Source organism: Bubalus kerabau, chromosome 2 (genome assembly GCF_029407905.1).
Source record: "Bubalus kerabau isolate K-KA32 ecotype Philippines breed swamp buffalo chromosome 2, PCC_UOA_SB_1v2, whole genome shotgun sequence".
NCBI lineage: Eukaryota > Metazoa > Chordata > Mammalia > Artiodactyla > Bovidae > Bubalus > Bubalus kerabau.
The window spans coordinates 200,554,488-200,576,195 of record NC_073625.1 but is presented as its reverse complement, the minus strand read 5'-3'; the positions used below and the strand labels follow the sequence as shown (position 1 = coordinate 200,576,195).

General features: G+C 45.0%; 1 protein-coding gene across 15 annotated transcripts in view; it reads left to right on the top strand.

Annotated features, from left to right (window-relative positions):
* The window catches only part of TBC1D5 (TBC1 domain family member 5), a 590,389-nt gene that overhangs the window by 418,195 nt on the left and 150,486 nt on the right, over nucleotides 1-21,708 (top strand). For all 15 annotated transcript variants that reach the window (XM_055570013.1, XM_055570012.1, XM_055570015.1 and 12 more), the window contains one exon: nucleotides 10,283-10,425. In XM_055570013.1, the coding sequence (XP_055425988.1) occupies nucleotides 10,283-10,425 (143 nt within the window). The remainder of the gene's footprint in view (nucleotides 1-10,282; nucleotides 10,426-21,708) is intronic.

The window sequence follows — 21,708 nt, the reverse complement described above, 5'->3', positions numbered from 1 at the left end:
GGAGATTGGAGAGGTTCCAGGGAAACTCCCTTATCCTGAAATCTCTTGCACGGGGACATTGTGGGTGGTAATAGTGCCGTTGGGGAGCACACCTCGTAGAGTTTAGTGCTTTATTTTTCCAGGTAGAACATTCTAAAGTCATGTTTTATTTTAGAGACAGATCCGTCTGAGCACCAAACCTTAGGGTAAGAACGGATTACAGGTAGCACAGAAAACACCAAATGGATGGCCATCCAGCCAGGTCCCCAGTATTGCAGGGCTTCTGCATGGGGAGGAGGAGAAAGCCTTTCGGGTCCTGCTGGCACTGGGGTGCTCTGCCCCCTATGTGCACTGGATACCCCCACACACACCATGGGCTGTATCTCTGCACTTAGCTGGTCCCCCGGGTCTTGCCACCTCCCAGCTGTCTCACCTCCCTAGAGCCAATCACGAGTGCACTCGGGAGAGCCATCAGATCAGGACTGGACACAGAGGACCCCAAGCTTAGAGTGTTCACTCCACCTTCAACTGAGATTGTATGTAACCATCATAGTAAATACATTTTAAAAACTTTGACCTGTAAATGTTAACTTTTAAAATGTCACAATGTTTATGTCTTGTTTTGGCCTTTCTTCATCTTTTGATATCAGTTCAGTCACTCAATCATGTCCAACTCTTTGCAACCCCATGAACTGCAGCACGACAGGCCTCCCTGTCCATCACCAACTCCCAGAATTGACCCACACCCATGTCCATTGACTCAGTGATGCCATCCAACCATCTCATCCTCTGTCGTCCCCTTCTACTCCTGCCCTCAATCTTTCCCAGAATCAGGGTCTTTTCCAATGAGTCAGCCCTTCCCATCAGATGGCCAGAGTATCAGAGTTTCAGCTTCAACATCAGTCCTTCCAATGAACACTCAGGACTGATTTCCTTTTAGGATGGACTGGTTGGATCTCCTTGCAGTCCAAGGGACTCTCAAGAGTCCTTTCCAACATCACAGTTCAAAAGCATCAATTCTTCGGCACTCAGCTTTCTTTATAGTCCAACTCTCACATCCACACATGACCACTGGAAAAACCATAGCCTCGACTATACGGACCTTTGTTGCCAAAGTAATGTCTCTGCTTTTTAATATGCTGTCTAGGTTGGTCATACCTTTCCTTCCAAGAAGCAAGCTTCTTTTAATTTCATGGCTGCAGTCACCATCTGCAGTGATTTTGGAGCCCCCAAAATTAAGTCAGCCACTGTTTCTACTCTTTCCCATCTATTTGCCATGAAGTGATTGGACTGGATGCCATGATCTTAGTTTTCTGAATGTTGAGCTTTAAACCAACTTTTGCACTCTCCCTCGTTCACTTTTATCAAGAGGCTCTTTAGTTCTTCACATTCTTCCTTAAGGGCGGTGTCATCTGCATATCTGAGGTTATTGATATTTCTCCCGGCAATCTTGATTCCAGCCTGTGCTTCCTCCAGCCCACCATTTCTCATGATGTACTCTGCAAATAAGTTAAATAAGCAGGGTGACAATATACAGCCTTGACATACTCCTTTTCCTATTTGGAACCAGTCTGTTGTTCCATGTCAAGTTCTAGCTATTCCTTCCTGACCTACCTACAGGTTTCTCAAGAGGCAGGTCAGGTGGTCTGGTATTCCCATCTCTTTCAGAATTTTCCACAGTTTATTGTGATCCACACAGAGGCTTTGGCATAGTCAATAAAGCAGAAATAGATGTTTTTCTGGAACTCTCTTGCTTTTTCAATGATCCAGCGGATGTTGGCAACTTGATCTCTGGTTCCTTTGCCTTTTCTAAAACCAGCTTGAACATCTGGAAGTTCATGGTTCACATATTGCTGAAGCCTGGCTTGGAGAATTTTGAGCATTACTTTACTAGCGTGTGAGATGAGTGCAATTGTGCGGTAGTTTGAGCATTCTTTGGGATTGCCTTTCTTTGGGACTGGAATGAAAACTGACCATTTCCAGTCCTGTGGCCACTGCTGAGTTTTCCAAATTTGCTGGCATATTGAGTGCAGCACTTTCACAGCATCATCTTTTAGGATTTGAAATAGCTCAACTGGCATTCCATCAGCTCCACTAGCTTTGTTCGTATACTTGGAATTTAAAAAAATCAGAATGGCCCAGTTTCTCCCAACCTTCGGGAGGCCTTCTCCTTCTCCCTGTTGTCTGTGTCTCCCGTTTTTATTGGATCATGTTTATATAGTAATTTTCTCTGGGGGAAGAGGTACAGATGTTAATAGAGATGGAATGTGAAGAGAGGTTAGGCTTATGTGTGCTTCCTGTCCCAGCCATTAGATGGTTAGTGGGCACGGGTCCAGTGACCACACCTGGTGGGTAAACTGACTAGAAGACCCCCACCCCGGATTAACAGGTAATGGGAGCAGAAACCAGAACCTCACCTAGTGGTTCTCACACTGTGATCTGCCATCAGCCACGTCAGCAGCTCCAGGGAACTAGCTAGTTCAGAATGCAAATGATCAGGCCCCATCTAAGTCTCAGAATCAGAATCTCAGACTTTTAGCATGGGTTCTAGCGGTGTGTTTTATTCAGCCCTCCAGGCACGTCTGATGCATGCTAAAGCTTGAGACCATTGCTCTAATTAGAAGAGCCATCCAACAGTTTAAGCCTCTTCTCTCCTCCTAGCACAGTGTTTCACAGGAATGCATGGCGGGTCTAGGAGCGCTGACATCTGGCAGCAAAATGAATAGGAGGCCGAGAATGGTCACCTCGTCTGTGGCTCCCAAAGCTTAGAATACACAGAGATCTCCTGAAGTCTTGTCAAAACGAAGAGTGTGATCCAGCAGCACTGTGTTGGGCGCCTATGAGTCTTCATCCTTTCCGGAAAGCTCCCCAGTGATGTGTCTGGTCCTGGGGTCACACTTTTGAGGGCAGAGTCCTAGCAGACCCCAGGCCACAGCTGCGGTGCATCCAAGGTGCAGGCCGGCAGGGGGCCAGAGTTTAGGAACTGAAGGGAGAGCGTCCCAGCGGGCTTAGACGGCCTTGATCAATTCCTTCCCAGGTGTGATCACTCACTAGTGTGTGTTCCCAGGGATCCCTCCAGAGATGAGAGCAGCACAGGGGAATGTCTGATGAGGAGCTGGGAAACCTGTGAGCGATCACGGATGCAAACTCAAGATCCAAAAGATCCCTGGTTAATAAGAGTGGGCCTGGGAAAGGGCGAGTCATTTTAATTTTGGTTTTGTTTTTATTTTTGCTTTTGGCTGCACGGGGTCTTCCTTGCAGCATTGGGCTTTCTCTGGCTGTGCACGTGGGGTTCTCGGGTGAAGCCCAGCCTCTAAAGTGCTCAGCATTACAGTGCTCCAGCTCCCTGGCTGGGGCACCCAGGCTCAGTTGCCCCGCAGCTTTTAGGGTCTCAGATTCCCACCCAGGGATCAAACCTGCGTCCCCTGCTTCGAAAGGTGGATTCTTAACCACTGGACCACCAAAGAAGTGCCGATTCGTATTATTTTAATAAACATTGATTGACTCCTATACTCTGTCATACTCTGTCCAACACCAAATAACCCCATGGAGCTTGTGATATGCTGGACAAGATCACAAGGAAAGAAAAAGAGAAGGGAAACCAAACCAAACTGTGATAACTAATCCTTTAGTTGTGATTTTTTATTGGTGCCATTATCTGTGGTCAGTGTGACTGTGGAGCCTGATAGATATGGAATCTGCAAACATCAGGCCTGAGTCCTGCACTTGTCTTAACCTCTGAGGGGCCAGGCAGGGTTGGTGCCCCTTGTGGGGTGGGGGTGGGGGAAAAGGAAGAGAGGGTCCAAGAAAACCACCCTCCAGAAGGTGTCCACAGCTCCCTGGCAGCGGCAGGCCGTCGCATGGGACCGTCACCACCGCTGCCTCTGAGGAAGGGCTCAGCATGACTCTCTTCATGATGTGTGAGCGGCCTGCAGGTGTGCGGTCCAGCTTCCTTCCTGAGTCCCATGGATCCTGACATTTCCTAGCTTAGGGTTATACCTCATGTCAGTTCCTCCAAGGATATACTGTATATGAGTGCATAAGCAGAGGAAATTGGAAACTTACTCAGTGAGGCTGATTCTATTGCTATGTGAAACAGTCTATGGCAGTTTCAAAAAAATTAAGTCACATAAGTTTTGTTTTTTAATGAGTTTCATATTAGGAAGGACAGGAGCAATTATCTTCAGGAAGCCTCGGTATGCTCTTTTAGAACACTGACTCGCTCATAACTCCCTTTCCTGGAGATAAAGTGACAGAACAAAGCCTGTTGATAGACTTACTAGAAGTAAAATTAGTTTGCAGTATAAATAACACTAGTTTTCACAGAGCCTAAATTGAATTACTCCAGCGCGACCACCAGCTGTCCGTCAGCTCTTCGTGCTGTAGTCTATAGGTCAGCAGGGCCTGCTAGTCATTCTCGATGCCCAGTGGCTCCCCTGTAGTGAAGCCCGAATAACTGACCGGGCAGGGAGGGCATCTCTGGGTCTTGACCCCGGGTCCGCTCGGGTCAGAGCGGGGACCCAGCTGCAGTCCGGGCGCAGCGCACAGTAGTGAGAGCTCAGTCTAACCTCAGAACTAAAGCCATGTTGGCCTGTGACCGTCTTTCGGTAGATCCACCTGAGCTTGCTGGTAAATCGTACATCCTAGAGTCCCGCAGTCCTTGAAATACCACACTTGTAACCCACATGGCAGGTCTGCCTCTAAAAGACGGACGTGAGCATGTCTGTAGACACGCGGTGGCTGTTCTGTGCCCCACTCTTTCAGAGCATCTTGTCCCCCTGGAAAACCGTGGATGCACAAGGCTCTGCTTTCCATTCAGGCTATTTTTGCCAAGGGTGTATTGCAGTTGTTCTGACAAAACAGCTTCAAACCCTTGCCAAAGAGAATAAATTACAGTAGAACTGGTGATAATTATTAGGAACTTATTTTTGGAAACAGAAACCTTCCTTAATAAAGGGCTGTGTGCTGCCCTCTGAAAGGAACAGGGAATTTTCCCCAAAGTCAGAAATACACTTTGAACAGTTCACATACTTATTCTGTGGGGATTAAGTTAGGTTTAACATGTTTTCCCAGAAAGCCAAATTCAAGCTGGTTCAACCATGTATTACAAGGAGCACTTAGAAAGTAGATTTGAGTTCTTTAAAGATAATAATTAATTTGAAGTTACAGTTTCTTGTGTTTTTGCAGTAGGGTTTGATGGACATGAAGTATTCAGATGTTTCTGTAATGTATGCAGATCCCAAATATTTTTAAGAAGACCAAATTGATATATTTGACTAGGTTAAAAAAAAGAGCAAAGAGGCTAGGCATCTTCTAATAATTTATTCTGCAGAGCTGTTAGAATAAATGGGAAACGAGAAAAATTATTTATTTTGTCTTCCATCTTTTGTACCTTTGCTCTCCAAAGAAGTTAGATAAGAATGCCTTGTGACCCTAATTATAATAACTTCAGTTTTTTATTCTGATTTTAAGACTGCTTTCACAGAGTTGATATAAAGGAAAACTCTAGGTAAATTAATTCAAAGGTACTGAGTGCAGAGGAGCCCGATAGAAGAAGAGCCTAAGTTCAGCCAAGGAGATGACAGGCGCCAAGATCGGGCCTTTTGGTTTACTTTTGTTTTTCTCTGATGCAAACACCAAATTTGGATTCTGTGTTCCTTCTCCACTAGTCATTTAAAAATTGTTACCTTTGAAAAGCTCAGGTGCACAAAAGCAAAAGACAAGATTAATATCATTAAGCAAAAATCTAACTGTGCTTTTGTGTTCTTATATGCTTATCCAGTGCTATCCTTTCATGATCACAGGTTACTTAAGATGCCCTATTAATAATGTTTGTTACATTAAATTGAATATACATTTTCCATTTTATTTGTTCTTCTGAGGTGTCTGTACCTGTATCTCGGAAGAAAAAAAAAAATTGAAGATTTAGTATACTGATTGCTTTCTGCATACATAACCCACCACAGCCATGTTGGAGCAAGGCTGTTTTTCCAAACCTCAAACTGGTCATTTTCATAAGCTGATCAGTAAAAAATGTTTTTTTCTTGGTGTTTCCATGGGTCATTCAGTCAGCAATAACACCATCAGGAGTTACTGATCCCGAGGGAATAGCAGCTTAATTACACAGAAATTTAAAAATGAGAGTAGTGTTGCATGAGTACAGACATAGAGACTGTCCTGTCTTCGGGTGGTTTATTATTAAATTTAATACATCAGATGGTCTTTTTGGTTTGTGTAGATTTTAATTACTAAGTACGTCTGGTAAAATATGAATCATTGTATTAACACAAGTGATAAAACCTACATGGTTACGAGCATTGCGATCTGTAGGTGTGATGTACATAACTCAAGACTAACAGGATCAAGCAATTAAACTGAAGTTAAAACAAAGTTTAATGCTACCCTTATGTGTAACTTAAACTCTCGCTAAATATTTTTAACTGCAATAAAAGCATGTTAATTTTAGGAGTGACGTCTTTACAAGACCTCATTTCTTAGAGTACGTTTTCCTTTCTAAGAATACAAAAGCACACTGAAATACTTTCTACTGGTAACTCACTCCATAAAGATTTTTTTTTTTCTTGGCTTTTAAGCTCAATGAAGAAAGCCCAAAATAGCACAGGAAGTTTTGTGTGGTGAATATATGTATGAACTAAATCTAGTTGGGATAAAAGTGATTAAATTATTGATAATATCATTGTTGCTCCCAAAGCATTCCATTAGTCATACTAGGACTTCTTAAATATCGTGAGAATTTGGCCTTAATTTTCCTAGAAGTGCATATTAAATAGAGGAAACTATATTTTGCTTTAATTTAATATCCTTACATGTACAACCCACTGAGAGTCTTACATATTGTGTTTAGTTGCTCAGTTGTGTCCAACTCTTTGTGATCCCATGGACTGTGTGTAGCCTGCCAGACTCCTGTGTCCATGGAATTTTTCAGGCGAGAATACTGGAGCGAGTTGCCGTTTCCTACTCCAGGAAATCTTCCCACCCAGGGATCGAAGCTGTGTCTCCTGCATTGGTAGGCAGATTCTCTACCATTGCATCACCGGGGAAGTGGCTTGGTCAAAATGTTCCTTTGGATTTTTCATAACATTGTACAGAAAAACTGAACAAATTTTTTGGCCAACCTGATAAAAGAAACATGCTAGGCATATACTAATTAATTCTTTCCTTCTGTGTTTCCGGGTTTCCCCCACTTCCTGGATTATTTTTATGCTGCCACTAACAAGATCAGCGCTGTATTTCCAGTTTAGCTACACCTTTGCTTCTAGGTAGCGTGACAGGTGGCATTACACTGAGTTTAACAAAGATCTTGCTGAACATGTAAATCACTAAGCAAAATGTTCTCTTACAAAGAGCTCTCTGGCTCTCTCTGCATTTGTCTGTCTCTCTCATACACACACATACACCGAATATGGTCCTTGCCCTGGAATTATTCACCAGTGTACTTGGCAAGGTGAAACTTAAAAAATAAAGCAACGTAAAACATTTATAAAGGGGCACATCACAGGTTCCACATTAAATATAGAAGCACTGCAGACTTGTGTGCTGTGGTTTTGAAGGTGTGTTATTCACTCGACTGCTGGGTGTCTGAGTCCCCCGCCCGACCACACTGCGGTGGCGGCTGTCCACGTGTCTCGCAGCAGAGTGGGTTCCAAAGCTAGGCTCGTGCAACCCGGAACGGCAGGCACGCGGCAAGACGGGAGGTTTGGGCAGTAACTGAGCATTTTGTCATAAAAATAGTAAGACTATATATTATTTCTGAGAAGTAGGCTCCTTTGTCTTCTCTGCATTATCCATGATGAAACCAAAGATGTGATTGTCCCTGAGAAAATGAAAGGAATTTGAACTTAAAGGAACAGGGGGAAAGATGGCATTGCATTTTTGTGGCGTGTATTAACCTTTATTAGTTCTTTTTCTTTTTTTTTGACAAAGGATGTTTTTTGTAATAGGATACATCACCTTTTTTTCAAAAGGCATTTTACTTTCAGTAGGAGATAACAGGAAAAACACACAGGAAAAAAGGGTCCTCCACATAAGGCCTCACAGCAGCAGTGTCTCTGGGGAAATTGCAGCAGGAGTTACCATGGGCTTATTCAAATAAGGGAAGCATGGAAGTCAGTTCCAGGCAGGAAGAGGGCAGGTTCAGGGCCTAGAATTACGTTGTCGGTGAGTTCCATGCTGGCATCTGGATTTGAAACCAGGAGGAGTCACTTTAATGTCAGAATATGTAATTATCAAAGTGCCAACATTTACCTATCCATCAAACCAAGATCATTCTCAAGTTTATTTATTTACTTCTATTTCCAGTTGTATTGAGATATAATTGTATGCACGTAGCATACATCACTGTGATTTGATGTAGGTGCATGTTGTGAAACGGAATTAACACAGCCATCACCTCACATGTTTATCTTTATTATTATCATTATTGGTGAGAACATTTAAGTTCTTTCTCTCTCAGCAAATCTCAGTTATACAACACCCTGTTCCCAGCTGTGGTCGCCGTGCTCTGCATGAGGTCCTCACAGTTTGTTGCATTGGTGGGCTGTTCTTCAGTCGTGCCCGTTGGAGAGCTGAGGCCAGGCTCTAAATGGCTGCTGCAGTTAGCAGCTTAAAGGCCCCTTAAACAGGCCCACCGTGTGGTTCAATCTAGGCGTTTTTTTGCTTTGCCCATTCTTTGCCCATTGGTTCCACCAACACTCTTTGCAAAAGCAATTGTTTTTAATTAAGAGCAACCTGTGTAATTTAGGGATATTTTGGTACTTCTTAAAATAGTAAATATTAGCATTTGTAATTTAAAAGAATTAGAAGTGTGTGTAGAAATACTGTTTTATTCTAAGCCACATAAACATGGGCATACTAGACAAAATACACATACACATTTTGTGTTAGCAACCTTTCATATTAACAGTGGGGTAAGAATTAAAAGGTAGATAAAAATTGTAAGCAATTCTGTAACGTTTTTTAAATGCTGATGTCACTTAGGCATTAAATTTCCTTCCTGAAAAATTGAGTAACATAATTTAAGACGTAGTTGAAAATATAATTTAATTTTTCTGTTGATTAATTTGGTAATATGAATAAAGGAATTCAAGTATTTGATCATATGGTTCTTAATAAACTGTGATACGTATGTGTTATTATACACTATTTTGTCACAGCTTTTTGATTCCTCCTTAAATGTAATACTCCCTGAAAAAAGTAGTATCTGATTTTTTTTTTTTTTTTGGCCTTACTTTAACCTCACAGATGGTTATATTTGGTTTTGAATTTTGCAAAGAGGTAATCTCTGAACTAATTTTTAAAGAATGTCCCCTATTCTGTGCTATTTCTTGGTACTAGAAATTTAGAATTTTTGAGTCTTTGTTGTGCGATAGAATCACATAGATTTCTAGCTTAAGCACCTAGAGAAAGGCTTGAGTAAAGGAATTATAGCCTTGCATATAAAATTAGAAGTAAATGGATAAAAATATATCAAGTGAATTGTTTTAATTTTCTTATAAGAATTAGATATCAATGGCCTAGCATTTGGTCAAAGTCTAAAGTGTTACTATTTATGATATATAATTACAGACAGACCTTGTTTGATATTCTTGTTAGCTTCTCGTGTCTGCTCTGTAGCATCCGTGTCCATTCTCCTGGCCATAGAAGTGACTGTGTTTTGAAATAATACTCCTAGAAAGATAACCTCCTTGATAAGTTATTCTGAAGTTAAAAATCAAGTATCATTATATGTTTCATTTGAGATAACTGTCTATGCTCGACAAAAAGCATCTGTCTTTTTTTTCACATTTAATTTTAAAATGAATATTTTTACATAGGAGTGATATGTCAGAATGCAGTTTTCTGTTTGACTATAGTAATTTGTCATATGACCACTTGAAAAAGTCTAGTTAACAAAAGTCATTAGTGATACAAAATTTTGGACATTATTATTTAATTCATAACCTTACAAATGAGGTAACTATCAGACTACATTCATTTTTCTCCTTGCCTTTTTGAGATTTATGATTTCTAATGCATACGAAAGATTTCTACCCTTTTCAAATATTGTACTTGTGTTGTATACCTATAGGAATAAAGTTTAATGAGTGTGGCCTCATTATAAAATTACAAAATGCATTTGAAAGCCTAACACTTGGACTTTACTGTATTATAATTTTATATATAATATTTGCTCGGTGTGATCAGTTAAAAATTATGATTTTTTCACAGCTACAGGAGAAGATGATTCCTCTTTATATTGCTCTCAACAGTACTGCCTCCTGAATTCGGCTTTTGTTTCCCACAGACGGTGGGTGCGGCTGCTGTTCGGCCGAGAGTTCCCGCTGCAGGACCTGCTGGTGGTCTGGGACGCCCTGTTCGCCGACGGCCTCACCCTGACTTTGGTTGACTACGTCTTCGTGGCCATGTTGCTCTACATCCGAGATGCTTGTAAGTGCTAATGGCCGTGCCAGCGTGCAGTTCAGCGGTCCTGAGTTTGTAAAGTGTGTCTCTTAAATGTACTTTATCTTTTATTTTGAATTACCATGCCTACATTTTTATCATAGGCAGTATATTGGAAGTTTCAGAGGAACATACTAAGTATATTTTTATGAGTTAACATGTATGTATCGGATGTGGGTAATTTTATCCTGAGAGAATTGGAATATTCTTCAGAACCATTTTTCTAAAGACTTTCCTCCTGCTTTGATCTCGTCATCACACACATTTGTGAAGCACACATAGAAAAAGCCAGTGTTTCAGATATGTTTAGAGCTCCACCTTCTGACAGGTAGAGAGTATTCAAGAATATTTATCAGAAGATGAGAGCTGTTTTTATAGTATCAACAACTTGCCAATAAAAAATAAATATTGCATTTAAAGATACTCTAACTTCTTAGTTAAATTTTGACCAGACGTATTTCTCGGGGGAGCGCCCAGTGGCAGATGTATTCCTGTCTCACAGGATCTACCTTCGGGTGCTTGCCTAGCTGGAAAACCTGGGCCTGCCCCTTTGGAATAGTCCGATAATCCTCAGCTTGAAGAGAAAACAGAGCATGTTTTAAATTTCAGAATACTTCAAATTGTTTTCCTTTTCAAAAGGAAGAGTTCACAAAACCAGATTGGTAAGCCAAAATGTAATTAGGAATGTTTGCACAGAGCAATGATAAAGTAGGAAATAAAAAACTACTGTAAGAGTGGGACTTTGTCAGAAGAACATAAACTGTTTGGAGCCATTCATAATCTTGACTGTTAAATTACTGTGTGGTTCTCTATTTATTCATTAGATTTCAGTTGTGCCAGATGCTGTTGTTATCCCTCTGGTAAAACTAATAATATTCTTTAAATTCTAGATTATACTTTTAAAATTCCTCCCAAATTACTTGAATGAATAAATGACAGGAGCACCACATTTTATCCAAAACTTGTAATTTTATTCTGTGCCTTGAAGGTCAAATAGTTTGGGTTTTGACATACAAAGTAGAAAATTCTTTCTTTCTGAGTAAGAACATGGAAATCATAAGAGGAAATAATCTGGGAAGTAGAGGAGAATGTTTAGATAGATTTTAGGATATTTAATGCTATCTCCCACTGAAAAATAGTATGGTTTTTATAAAGCGCAAGTAATGAAAAACAAGGACACCAGCCCTGGGTGCTCACTGGAAGGGCTGATGCTGAAGCTGAAGCTCCAGTCCTTGCCCATCTGATGCAAAGAACTGACTCATTGGAAAAGACCCTGATGCTGGGAAAGATTGAGGGCAGGAGGAGAAGGGGACAACAGAGGATGAGATGGTTGGATGGCATCACCGACTCAATGGACGTGAGTTTGAGTAAGCTCCACAAGTTGGTGATGGACAGGGAGGCCTGGCATGCTGTAATCCATGGGGTCACAAAGATTCAGACATGAACAACTGAGTGACTGAACAGACTACATGAAAAACAAAAGGAATGAGAAACCTCCTTTATTTAAAAAATTACTTTTGGATAATATTTTCACAGAATTTTTCAAGCCAGCAACTATTGGAATCTATTCTGATTTTCTGTAGTCTTAACTAAATACTTACTCTTTCCTTAACTCTTGTATATCACAACCATAGTTTTAATCACCATGTTTCCTATCCTAAGATCTGCTTTTAAAAATTAATTTCAAAAAACTTGGCAATTTGGGACAGCTGAAACCCTTGTCTTTTTAAGACCTTATAGAACACATAGACACAAGTGAAAAAAAGTAGGGGTAATGAAGTTGCTTATTTAAATATAAAGTCCTAGTCATTTTAATTTGCTTGTTTAAATCCGTAACAGTGGGTGAGATCTCCTAAAACTAGGATGACTACTTGGAAGTATTTAAGGGGCACTGCCCCGTCCTGAGGAAGCTCACCAACTAGTGGGAAACATTCACTAGTAGGCCTGGTAACAGTAGGAGCTCGTGGGACAAAGTCGAGGAGAACGTGGTTGGTTGAAGACTGAGGTTTCTGGTCCTGCAGTGGAGGCACGAAGGCAGCAGGAGAGGTCAGGAGAGGCGCAGGCTCCCCTCTGGGCAGGCCGTGTGACCGGGGAAAATGCTGTAGGTGAGTGAGATGAGGGGTCTGCAGCGTGAACGGAGAAGCTCGGGAGAGGCAGCTTCATGGGGGGTTGTGCGTGTGTGTGTGTTCACAAGCTGCCTGGTTTCCTGAGAGTGCAAAGGGAGAGTGACGCGCAGGTTGTGAGAGTGAGGAAGGCAAGAATGAGATCCTGAGGAGAATCCTGACCCTGGAGGTGGCAGGAAGCCACTGCAAGGGGCGGAGCAGCGGTGCCGGCGGTCTCGGGCTCCTCTGGCTGCAGTGTGGAGCAGACTAGAGGCAGACTGGACTGGAGCGAGGAAATCCGATGAAAGGTTATGACCAGGGTCCGGGGGGAACCAAACGGGTGAGGGAGAACAGGAAGTGCGCAGTGTGCCCCAGCTGGGAGAGCCGAGCGCCCGGGTTGTCTGTCTGACCTAGAAAGGAAAGATGAGGATTAGCAGGTTTTCAGAACGGATGACTGTGTTTCGGCTATGCTGAATTTGAGAGATCTGTAAGAAATCGGGGCTTCCTAGGTGGTGCTAGTGGTAAAGAACCTGCCTACAAATGCAGGAGATATAAAAGGCATGGGTTCGATCCCTGGGTCAGGAAGATCCTCTGGAGAAGGGAATGGCAACCCACTCCAGTATTCTTGCCTGGGAAATTATGGGCAGAGGAGCCTGGCGGGCTACAGTCCCTGGAGTTGCAAAGAGTCGGACATGACTGAAGCGACTTAGCATGCATGCACTTCGGAAATCAGTATCTGAGGATTGGAAAATAAAATTCACTGTCAGTATCAAGGCTACAGATTTATTTTTGCAAATGGTGTTTGTTATAATGACAACAAGTAGATGTGATCTCCCAGGAGAATAGAGGAACCATATATTCACAGTCTGTATGGAACAGTCTTAGTTCTATACACTCACTATTGAAGAGTAATAATTATTAACACTGCCTTCTTTCACTCTCAAAGGTACCCCATAAAGATCATAGGAGTTACATGGTCAGTTTACCTAAGGTGGATGCTCACAGAAAGAGGAAAATGGGTAAAGGTGTTTCATATCAGTATATTTAAGAGGCACCAGGAAAGGAAGAGCTTGTGTTGTTACATCTCAGAACTGTTCTATAGAGTAAGGTAGGCACCGGGACAGGAGTGCAGGGGCAGAGTCAGGTAAGGCCGGGAAAGTCCACCTGTGGACGGAGGAACAGTCATTGGAGACCTTTGCCAAAGTGAGTTCCATGGACTGGGGGAGCAAAAGCTGGATCATGGTAGGTTGGTGAGTAACTGGACAGCTCAGAACTGCAGTAGCCTCTTCTACATTCCTTTTGTCTCATGTACATATTAAGTTTTCAAGTAAAAGTAGCTAAATGAAAAAGAGTGTGTAGATAGCACGAGCAGAGTCATCTTTAAAAAAGTCCACAGGGAAGGAAAGAGGATAGTCGCAGTTAGAGGTCAGTGGAGGGCAAGGAAGGTTTGATGGCTGCCCATAGAGGGAGACGGTCCCAGCTCTCAGAGGTGTGGAGAGCTGGCAGAGAGGGTGCTTCTCAAGCCAGTCTGAGCTTCTCTTTCAGAGATCAGCGCTAGTGTTTCAGTCCTGTTCCGTGAAGAAGATTTATGTTATTGAAAGTTTCATTGTTTATCACTGGTTCTGAAAACTGACTCCTCCACTCCCAGTGAGCAACGGGGTTTTGCCTGTCTTGGTGGGCCTCCGTATCCCAGCATACAGAACTGGACCCAGTGCATAGTAATCCTCCGGACACATATTTTTGGGGGGAAATAATCGAAGAAACAAGGGCCTAGAGGCAGTGGCATGATATCAGGAGTCCTGTGGAAGGAGGTACCAGTTTCTAGGAGACAGTGGCTGGCAGGGTCACTCAGTGCCTGATAAAGGATGAAACCCGCTGTCTGTGTGAGCAGGGCGGGGCAGGGCTGGGACCAGGAGGTGTGGGGGGCGGCTGCCCAGGAACTAGCAGAAGCCCCCCAAGCTGTCAGGGAGCCTGTAGGGCACCCTGGGCAGTGGCACCCGTGATGCTTGAGGGGCAGGGTGCGCAGAGGCAAACAGTGATCCAGACCTCATGCCAGGTGTGCACCCAACTGCAGGGAGGCAGGGGGGTGGGAGTGCTGAGTGCGCTGTCAGGGAGCAGGTTAGGAGGGAGGGAGGGAGGGAGGGGGGCTGGGAAGAACCACCAGGACCTCGGAGCCTCAGAGGGCTACCGGGAGTGTAAAACCGTTAGAGCCAAACCCACCAGAGGGTGGCGATCAGAGCCTCAGAGGATTTCAGGGGGCGTACAGAGCTAAAGCACCAGAGGGGGTGGGCAGACAGGAGGGCATGGAGCAGGTCGGGGTGTGACCACGGTCAGTCTGTGAAGGGCACATGGAGGAGATGCTGGGATTGGGAGGATTGGGAGGGAGCTGCGATTCTGGTTTGGGCCTCCAGGGACACTTTGTAAAGAACCATTGTAGGAAGCGGAGTAGAAGCAGCACGGTACGCCTGGCAAGGAGCTGTCAGATCAGTGCAGAAGAGCATCGCTCGTTTATTCAACGCCTCAGCCAGCCAACCAGGATTTATTGAGTGCCTGCTGTTTGCCGGCCGTGTGGTATATCCGTGACAGTGAGGAAGGGGCAAGCTGGAAGTGGAGACGTGGCGGGACCTCCAGAGATGCGGGTCTCTCATAGACTGGGAGAAGCAGTGGTTTGGAGCCCCGCACCCTGGCCGTCCTCCGGAGGTTGCGGGAGCAGCCTTGGCTGGGAGGGTGAGGCCCAAAGGGAGCGGCATCGTCCTTCAGAGAGAAGGACCGAGAAGAGCAGCCGGAGGGAGACTTGGAGCCGGATGGGGCCAGCGCGGGGAGAGGGGGCGGTGCTGAGTCCCGGGAGGGTCCCAACCTGGGGAGGCGGAGTCACGGCCACCAAGCATTCCAGATGGATCGCCAGCTCCGGGTTTCCTTCTCTCTGGGGGGGTTTCTGACTCGTGACGGCCCGCCGCGTGCGGTTGCTCCTCTGCACCCAGCCATTCCCAAGCTCACTCACCAGAACCTTAGAAGGGAGCAGCACCGTGCGAGGCTCTGGGCGTCTCACGTGTCTTTGGGAGCTGTAGGTGCTGTGTTTGTAGCTCTGTGTTGCTCTCGGAGAAACTAAAAGACCTTCAGTGACGGCGCTGCCTCGTCGAGGCCCGCGCCTCCTGGGTTCAGCGGGGCTGGGGAGCGCCTGCGACCACCTGATGCTGTGCAGAATATCGATTAGGCGTGTGCTGCTCCGAGTCAAGCGTGTCTAGCCTTCCTCATCTCAAAGGAACGTGTCACACACACACACACACGCATACACACACACACACACACACACACACACACACACACACACACCAGTGAAGATGCACTGCGTCTAGTCCCAGCCCTGACTTTACAAGCTCAGGTAATGAGGCCTGTTATGGACTGAATTTTATCCCCGCAGAGATGTGCTAGCAGCCCTATCCCCTAGCACTCCAGAGGGTGACCTTGCTTGGAGATGGGTGGTTGCAGACAGGATCGGTTAAGATGCGCTCCCACTGGAGCGGGCGGGACTCTGACGCAGGAGGACTGGCGTCCTGGTAAGAAGGTGATGGTCTGGACACAGAGACGCACAGAGAGGAGGCGGTGTGAGCATGCCCGGCAGAATAACGCCTACGAAGGCAGGGCAGAGATTGACGTGACGCACGCCAAGGAGGGGAAGGACTTCCGGCTGCTGCCAGAGGCTGTGAGAAAGGCCCGGCAGAGATTTTCCCCGGGAGCCCTCAGGAGGACCGCGCCCCGCCAACACGGGAGGCCGCAAGAGGCAGGGAGGTTCCTCCCCGTGGATATGAGCGGGACAGGGCCCTGCCCACCTTGATGTGGACTTCCGGACTCCGGACTCCAGCCCTGTTAGTGCTTCTGTCGTTGCGTACCGTCCAGTACTTAGTTAAGCGGCCCTAGCAAGTTAATCCGGTGCCCTTGACAGTCAAGGGGTTGAAAACAGTCGCACTGGGTCTGCGGGGTTAGATCTCGGCGTCCTTGCTTAGTGCTCTTTCTACTCATTTCCCCATCAGCATCTCATATTTAATTTTTAACAAAAGTATTAAGTTTCTTTATTCACCTTGAACAAAGCTTTCATTCTCTTTGAAAGTTAGAGAAGTATAATACAACCACTTAACAAATTCTAGATAAATCTTAGAACCAACATGTTCTTTATGATGCCTCAGAGATGGAGCCCAGCCTCCGTGTTTAGGCAGGCCGGTCCTCACATCACCATTTCCTTGTCTCCGACCCTACTTTATTAAGTAAAAGTAAAATTTCACATTGAGGGGAAAAAAGCAATGTGAATATCACCTGCAGAGATTTTAAAATTTAACCTTTGAAATGATGTCAAATGGCTGTTCTTCAAACAAAACTTTTGTTTTACCAAAGATGCATAGTAGGATTATTATCGATAGATTGTTCCCAAACATTTTGATCCTTTTTGCTTTCTTACATGCTACAAGAAGTGTCTTGTGGGTTGTTGGCTGAATTATATGGATTAAGATTACATGCAGATGTAAAGGCGAGGAATAAGGAAATGTAATCATGAATCATTACTCCTATAATGGTTTAAAACAGCCCTGCTCTCATCGCTGGAGAGGGAAATGGCAACCCACTCCAGTATTCTTACCTGGAGAACCCTGTGGACAGGGGAGCCTGCCGAGCTGCTGTCCGTGGGGTCACACAGAGTCGGACACGACTGAAGCGACTTAGCAGCAGCCGCTTTCATCACACTTTTTTTTTTTTTTTAATTGGCCCCCTCCTTCTCCTGGCCTCACCTCCGTAGATCTTGCTTCTCCTTTCATACCTGGGACAAAGAAGCTTTCCCTCCACCTTCCTGGACTATCCCGGCCCCCTCTGACCTCCCACTTTTGCAGTCCTGTGAGATTTCAATCAGGGCCACTCAGTAACACTTCCATTGTCCTTCTCTCCTTCCTGTGCGCGCGCCTGTGCCACTTGGGAGAGGGAATTCACGGCGTGGGGAAATCCCGGCTTCTCAACTCATCAGCTCCTCAGGACCAAGGCCGACGGTACGGGTCTTGCCTGCCCCGGGAGGCATCTGCCGCCGCCTCGGCTCAGCCAGTGGCGTCGGCGGCCTCCACGGGAGGGCGCTCTCGAGTCCGGGTGGCGGCGTGGATCCTGGTGCCGCCATTGCTAGGAGGACAGGCGCGGGAGCTCTTTTCAGCTTGGCTTTTTTAAAGGAAGCATTGTCTACTTTTAAATTCTAAAATTTTCTGCATCTTTTATTGATTTAAATTTTATTATATTTTTGCTAGTGTCAAAGGAAAACGTTTTCTTTAATTTATGAAGTAACATACCTTTTATTTGTCCTGTAAACGGTATTAATAGCTAAAACACTATAATCAAATCCACTTAGCAGTAAACTTTGCTAACCAGAAAGTATCTCACAATGTTTATTGTCTCTTTTAATTAACTCTCTGCCTGAACACTTTGTAAATGGAGAAGTTTCCTCTTGGCACTGGAGTGCACTCCCTGCCTCGTTTTCAGCCAGCCCTGTAATTTTTCTGTAGCCGTCTCCTCAGTCATTTCTTGGCCCAGCCTGGACTGACAGTTATGTCCTCTTCGTGGTTTAAAATATTGCTTCTTTTTATTTCATTTTAGGTCTCCCCTTGCTCCTCAGCCGTTATCTATCTGCCAGTCTTTCCATCTGTCCTACCCTAGAATTTCTGTTTCTCTGTTTTCTCGTTAAAAGCATGTTCAACATTATACTGATGTCAAAATGCACTTTATTTCAACCACAAATTGAATATATTTTGTCTTTTCTGGAGAAGCTTATAAAGCTTTTCAGTAGAAGCCTTTTGGAACTAGAAGTAAAGACTCCCCCAGATCACAGTGTTGTGCCTCGGAGTTTGTACCAAAGGACAAATTGGGGTCTTATTTTTGAAGGGATGTTGAAGCAGCTCCTGACAGTCAACTCTCTTCCTACTCAGACAGTAAATATTGACCATCTCAGATGTAGATATCAATGTACCCTTTGGATTATAAATGTATCGTTTATATTACTCTGTGTTTTATAATAGTTTTTAAATCTTCTCTATTTCACTAACATAGGTTGATATACCAAAATAACATATTGTCTTTTTTTGTTGTTTAGATTTTTTAATAAAACAGACTTTATTTTTTAGAGACTTTTTCGGCTCGCTGCAAAATTGAGTGGAAAGTACAGAGAGCATCCCATACACATTCACCCACTTGCACACAGAGCCCACTGTGCCGCCCACACCCCTTGCCAGAGCAGGCCCTTCGTGCCACAGACTCATCACAAACGCCCGAAGGCTGGGCTTTACCCTCAGGCTGTTCTTGGCGCTGGACTTTCAGTGGGTGTGGCCACCTCTGTAGCAGGGCACAGAGTACTTCCCTGCCCTGAAGGCCCTCCCTGCTCCACAGCTTCAGCCCCTTCTCCCTTCTAAGCCAGGACCCCACTGGGGAGGCGGAGAGGCTAGGGGTGGAAGAGTACTGCGTGCTCACTCACTGGGGGGAAAGGGTCTCCGTGGTTTCCTCCCCTGCCACCATCAGGAGGCCCTGGCAGAGGCATCTGCAGAGGACCACTGGCCAGTGCCTCAGCTGAGGAGACCTAACGGAAATGCGCGGAAGGCCATAACCAGAGTGTTGGCACGAGACCCTGACTGCAGCACCTCTCGGGGAGTCCAGTTTACCGGCTCGGCACCAGGCGGCTGTGAGGAGGGCAGTTTGCCCATGAGGCCTGTCAGTGGAAGCCTTTGCTTTTAGGGTTCTTCAGAGAAAAAGAACCAGTAGAAAAAATATATATATATATATAGATAGATAGATAGATACATATATATATATATATATATATAGAGAGAGAGAGAGAGAGAAAGAGAGAAAGAGAAAGAGAAGAGGAGACTCCTTACAGGAGTTGACTGACACAGTTATAGAGGCCTGGAAGCCCCACAGTCCGCCATCTGCAAGCTGGGAACCAGGAAAGCCAATGGCATCAGATCAGATCAGATCAGTCACTCAGTCGTATCCGACTATTTGTGACCCCATGAATCGAAGCACGCCAGGCCTCCCTGTCCATCACCATCTCCTGGAGTTCACTCAGACTCACGTCCATCGAGTCAGTGATGCCATCCAGCCATCTCATCCTCTGTCGTCCCCTTCTCCTCCTGCCCCCAATCCCTCCCAGCATCAGAGTCTTTTCCAATGAGTCAACTCTTCGCATGAGGTGGCCAAAGTACTGCAGTTTCAGCTTTAGCATCATTCCTTCCAAAGAAATCCCAGGGCTGATCTCCTTCAGAATGGACTGGTTGTATCTCCTTGCAGTCCAAGGGACTCTCAAGAGTCTTCTCCAACACCACAGTTCAAAAGCATCAATTCTTCGGCGCTCAGCCTTCTTAACGGTCCAACTCTCACATCCATACGTGACCACAGGAAAAACCATAGCCTTGACTAGACGGACCTTTGTTGGCAAAGTAATGTCTCTGCTTTTGAATATGCTATCTAGGTTGGTCATAAGTTTCCTTCCAAGGAATAAGTGTCTTTTAATTTCATGGCTGCAGTCACCATCTGTAGTGATTTTGGAGCCCAGAAAAATAAAGTCTGACACTGTTTCCACTGTTTCCCCATCTATTTCCCATGAAGTGATGGGACCGGATGCCATGATCTTCGTTTTCTGAATGTTGAGCTTTAAGCCAACCTTTTCACTCTCCTCTTTCACTTTCATCAAGAGGTTTTTTAGTTCCTCTTCACTTTCGGCCATAAGGGTGGTGTCATCTGCATATCTGAGGTTATTGATATTTCTCCCAGCATAATTCAGCCCAAATCTGAAGGCCTGAGAAGCAGGTGGCTGGTGATGTAAGTACCAGGATCCAAAGGCCTGAGATGCTGGAGCTCCAGTATTGGGGGCAGGAGAAATGGACCTCCCCGCTCCAGGAGAGAAGGAGCCCACCTTCTTTGCTTATTGTTCCATCAGGCTCCCTGCACACAGGATAATGCCCCCTCCCTGGCGACGCTGGATCTCTTCACTGGGTCCGCTGAGTCCAGGGCTCGTCTCTCCCAGCTGCACACTCATGGGCACACCCGGAAATAATGTTTTACCGGCTATCTGGGCATGCTTTAGGCCGGTCAAGTTGGAAACACAAAGTTAACTGCCGTGCCCTGCTCCTTGCCTGGAAAACACACGGCTGTCTTCCAGAAGGGCTGCACCGCTTTGCACCCCCGCCAGCAAGGCAGGACATTCTTGTTCTGCGTCCGTCTAGCATCGATGGTGTCAGTGTTGGGATTTGGGGCACATTCTCCTGGGTCATACTGATTCTCCTGGGTCATATTGATTCTCCTGGGTCATACTGTCGTTTTAATGTCTATGTTTTTGCCTCAAAATAATTTATACAGCTCTAGGAATAGAGAGATGAAGGGAGAATTAATTTCCTAGTCAAATTCTATTCCATGTTCAAAATTGGTAACCCATTCTGGCCTTGAATGAAACTAAAGAGGTGGTCTTATATCCTGGTACCATAATCTTTACCTTCCACGACTTACTCCTGTTCCACAGTTTTCTCTTGCCCTAGAAAGCAATATGACAGGTGGATTCAGGAACTCTAGGACACCTCTTATGGGCAAAAGCAAGCAAAATTGCATGCATCGCCGGACTCTTACCCAGAATTACTCAAGCTCCCATGTCCCTGTGTTGCTACCAAAGGAGAATGTACACAGTCCTGCAGGGTGACGGGGGCCATGCTCTCTGATGCAGACAGAAAGGAAGATGGTGATCTCTGCCTCCCAGCTGCTTAGTTCCCCATTTCTCCATGCAGGTGCCTCCCCACCTAGATCCTTCTTCTCCTTCAGTTCGCTTGCCAGGTGCTCAGTAGAAGTGCCATTAAAATGACAAGGATATCAGATATGAGATGCTGTATTAAAATCCTGCATTTGCCTTCTTTGCTTGTGAGACCCTATTGAAATAGCATAAACCCATAGGATGCAGAGAATTAGGAAGAAAATTATGGCGGTTTTGGAAGCAGAGAAACAGATGGGTGAGTGATAACTGACTTAGCATGTCCAGGAAAGCGAAATTCAAAATTGATCATGGAGAAAGCCAGGAAGTAACCCATAAAATTTCTAAAAGTGTGCAAATTGGCAGTGCTAGGTACTTCTGGAAGTTGGTAGGAGGAGGGAAAGAGTAAAGACTGAA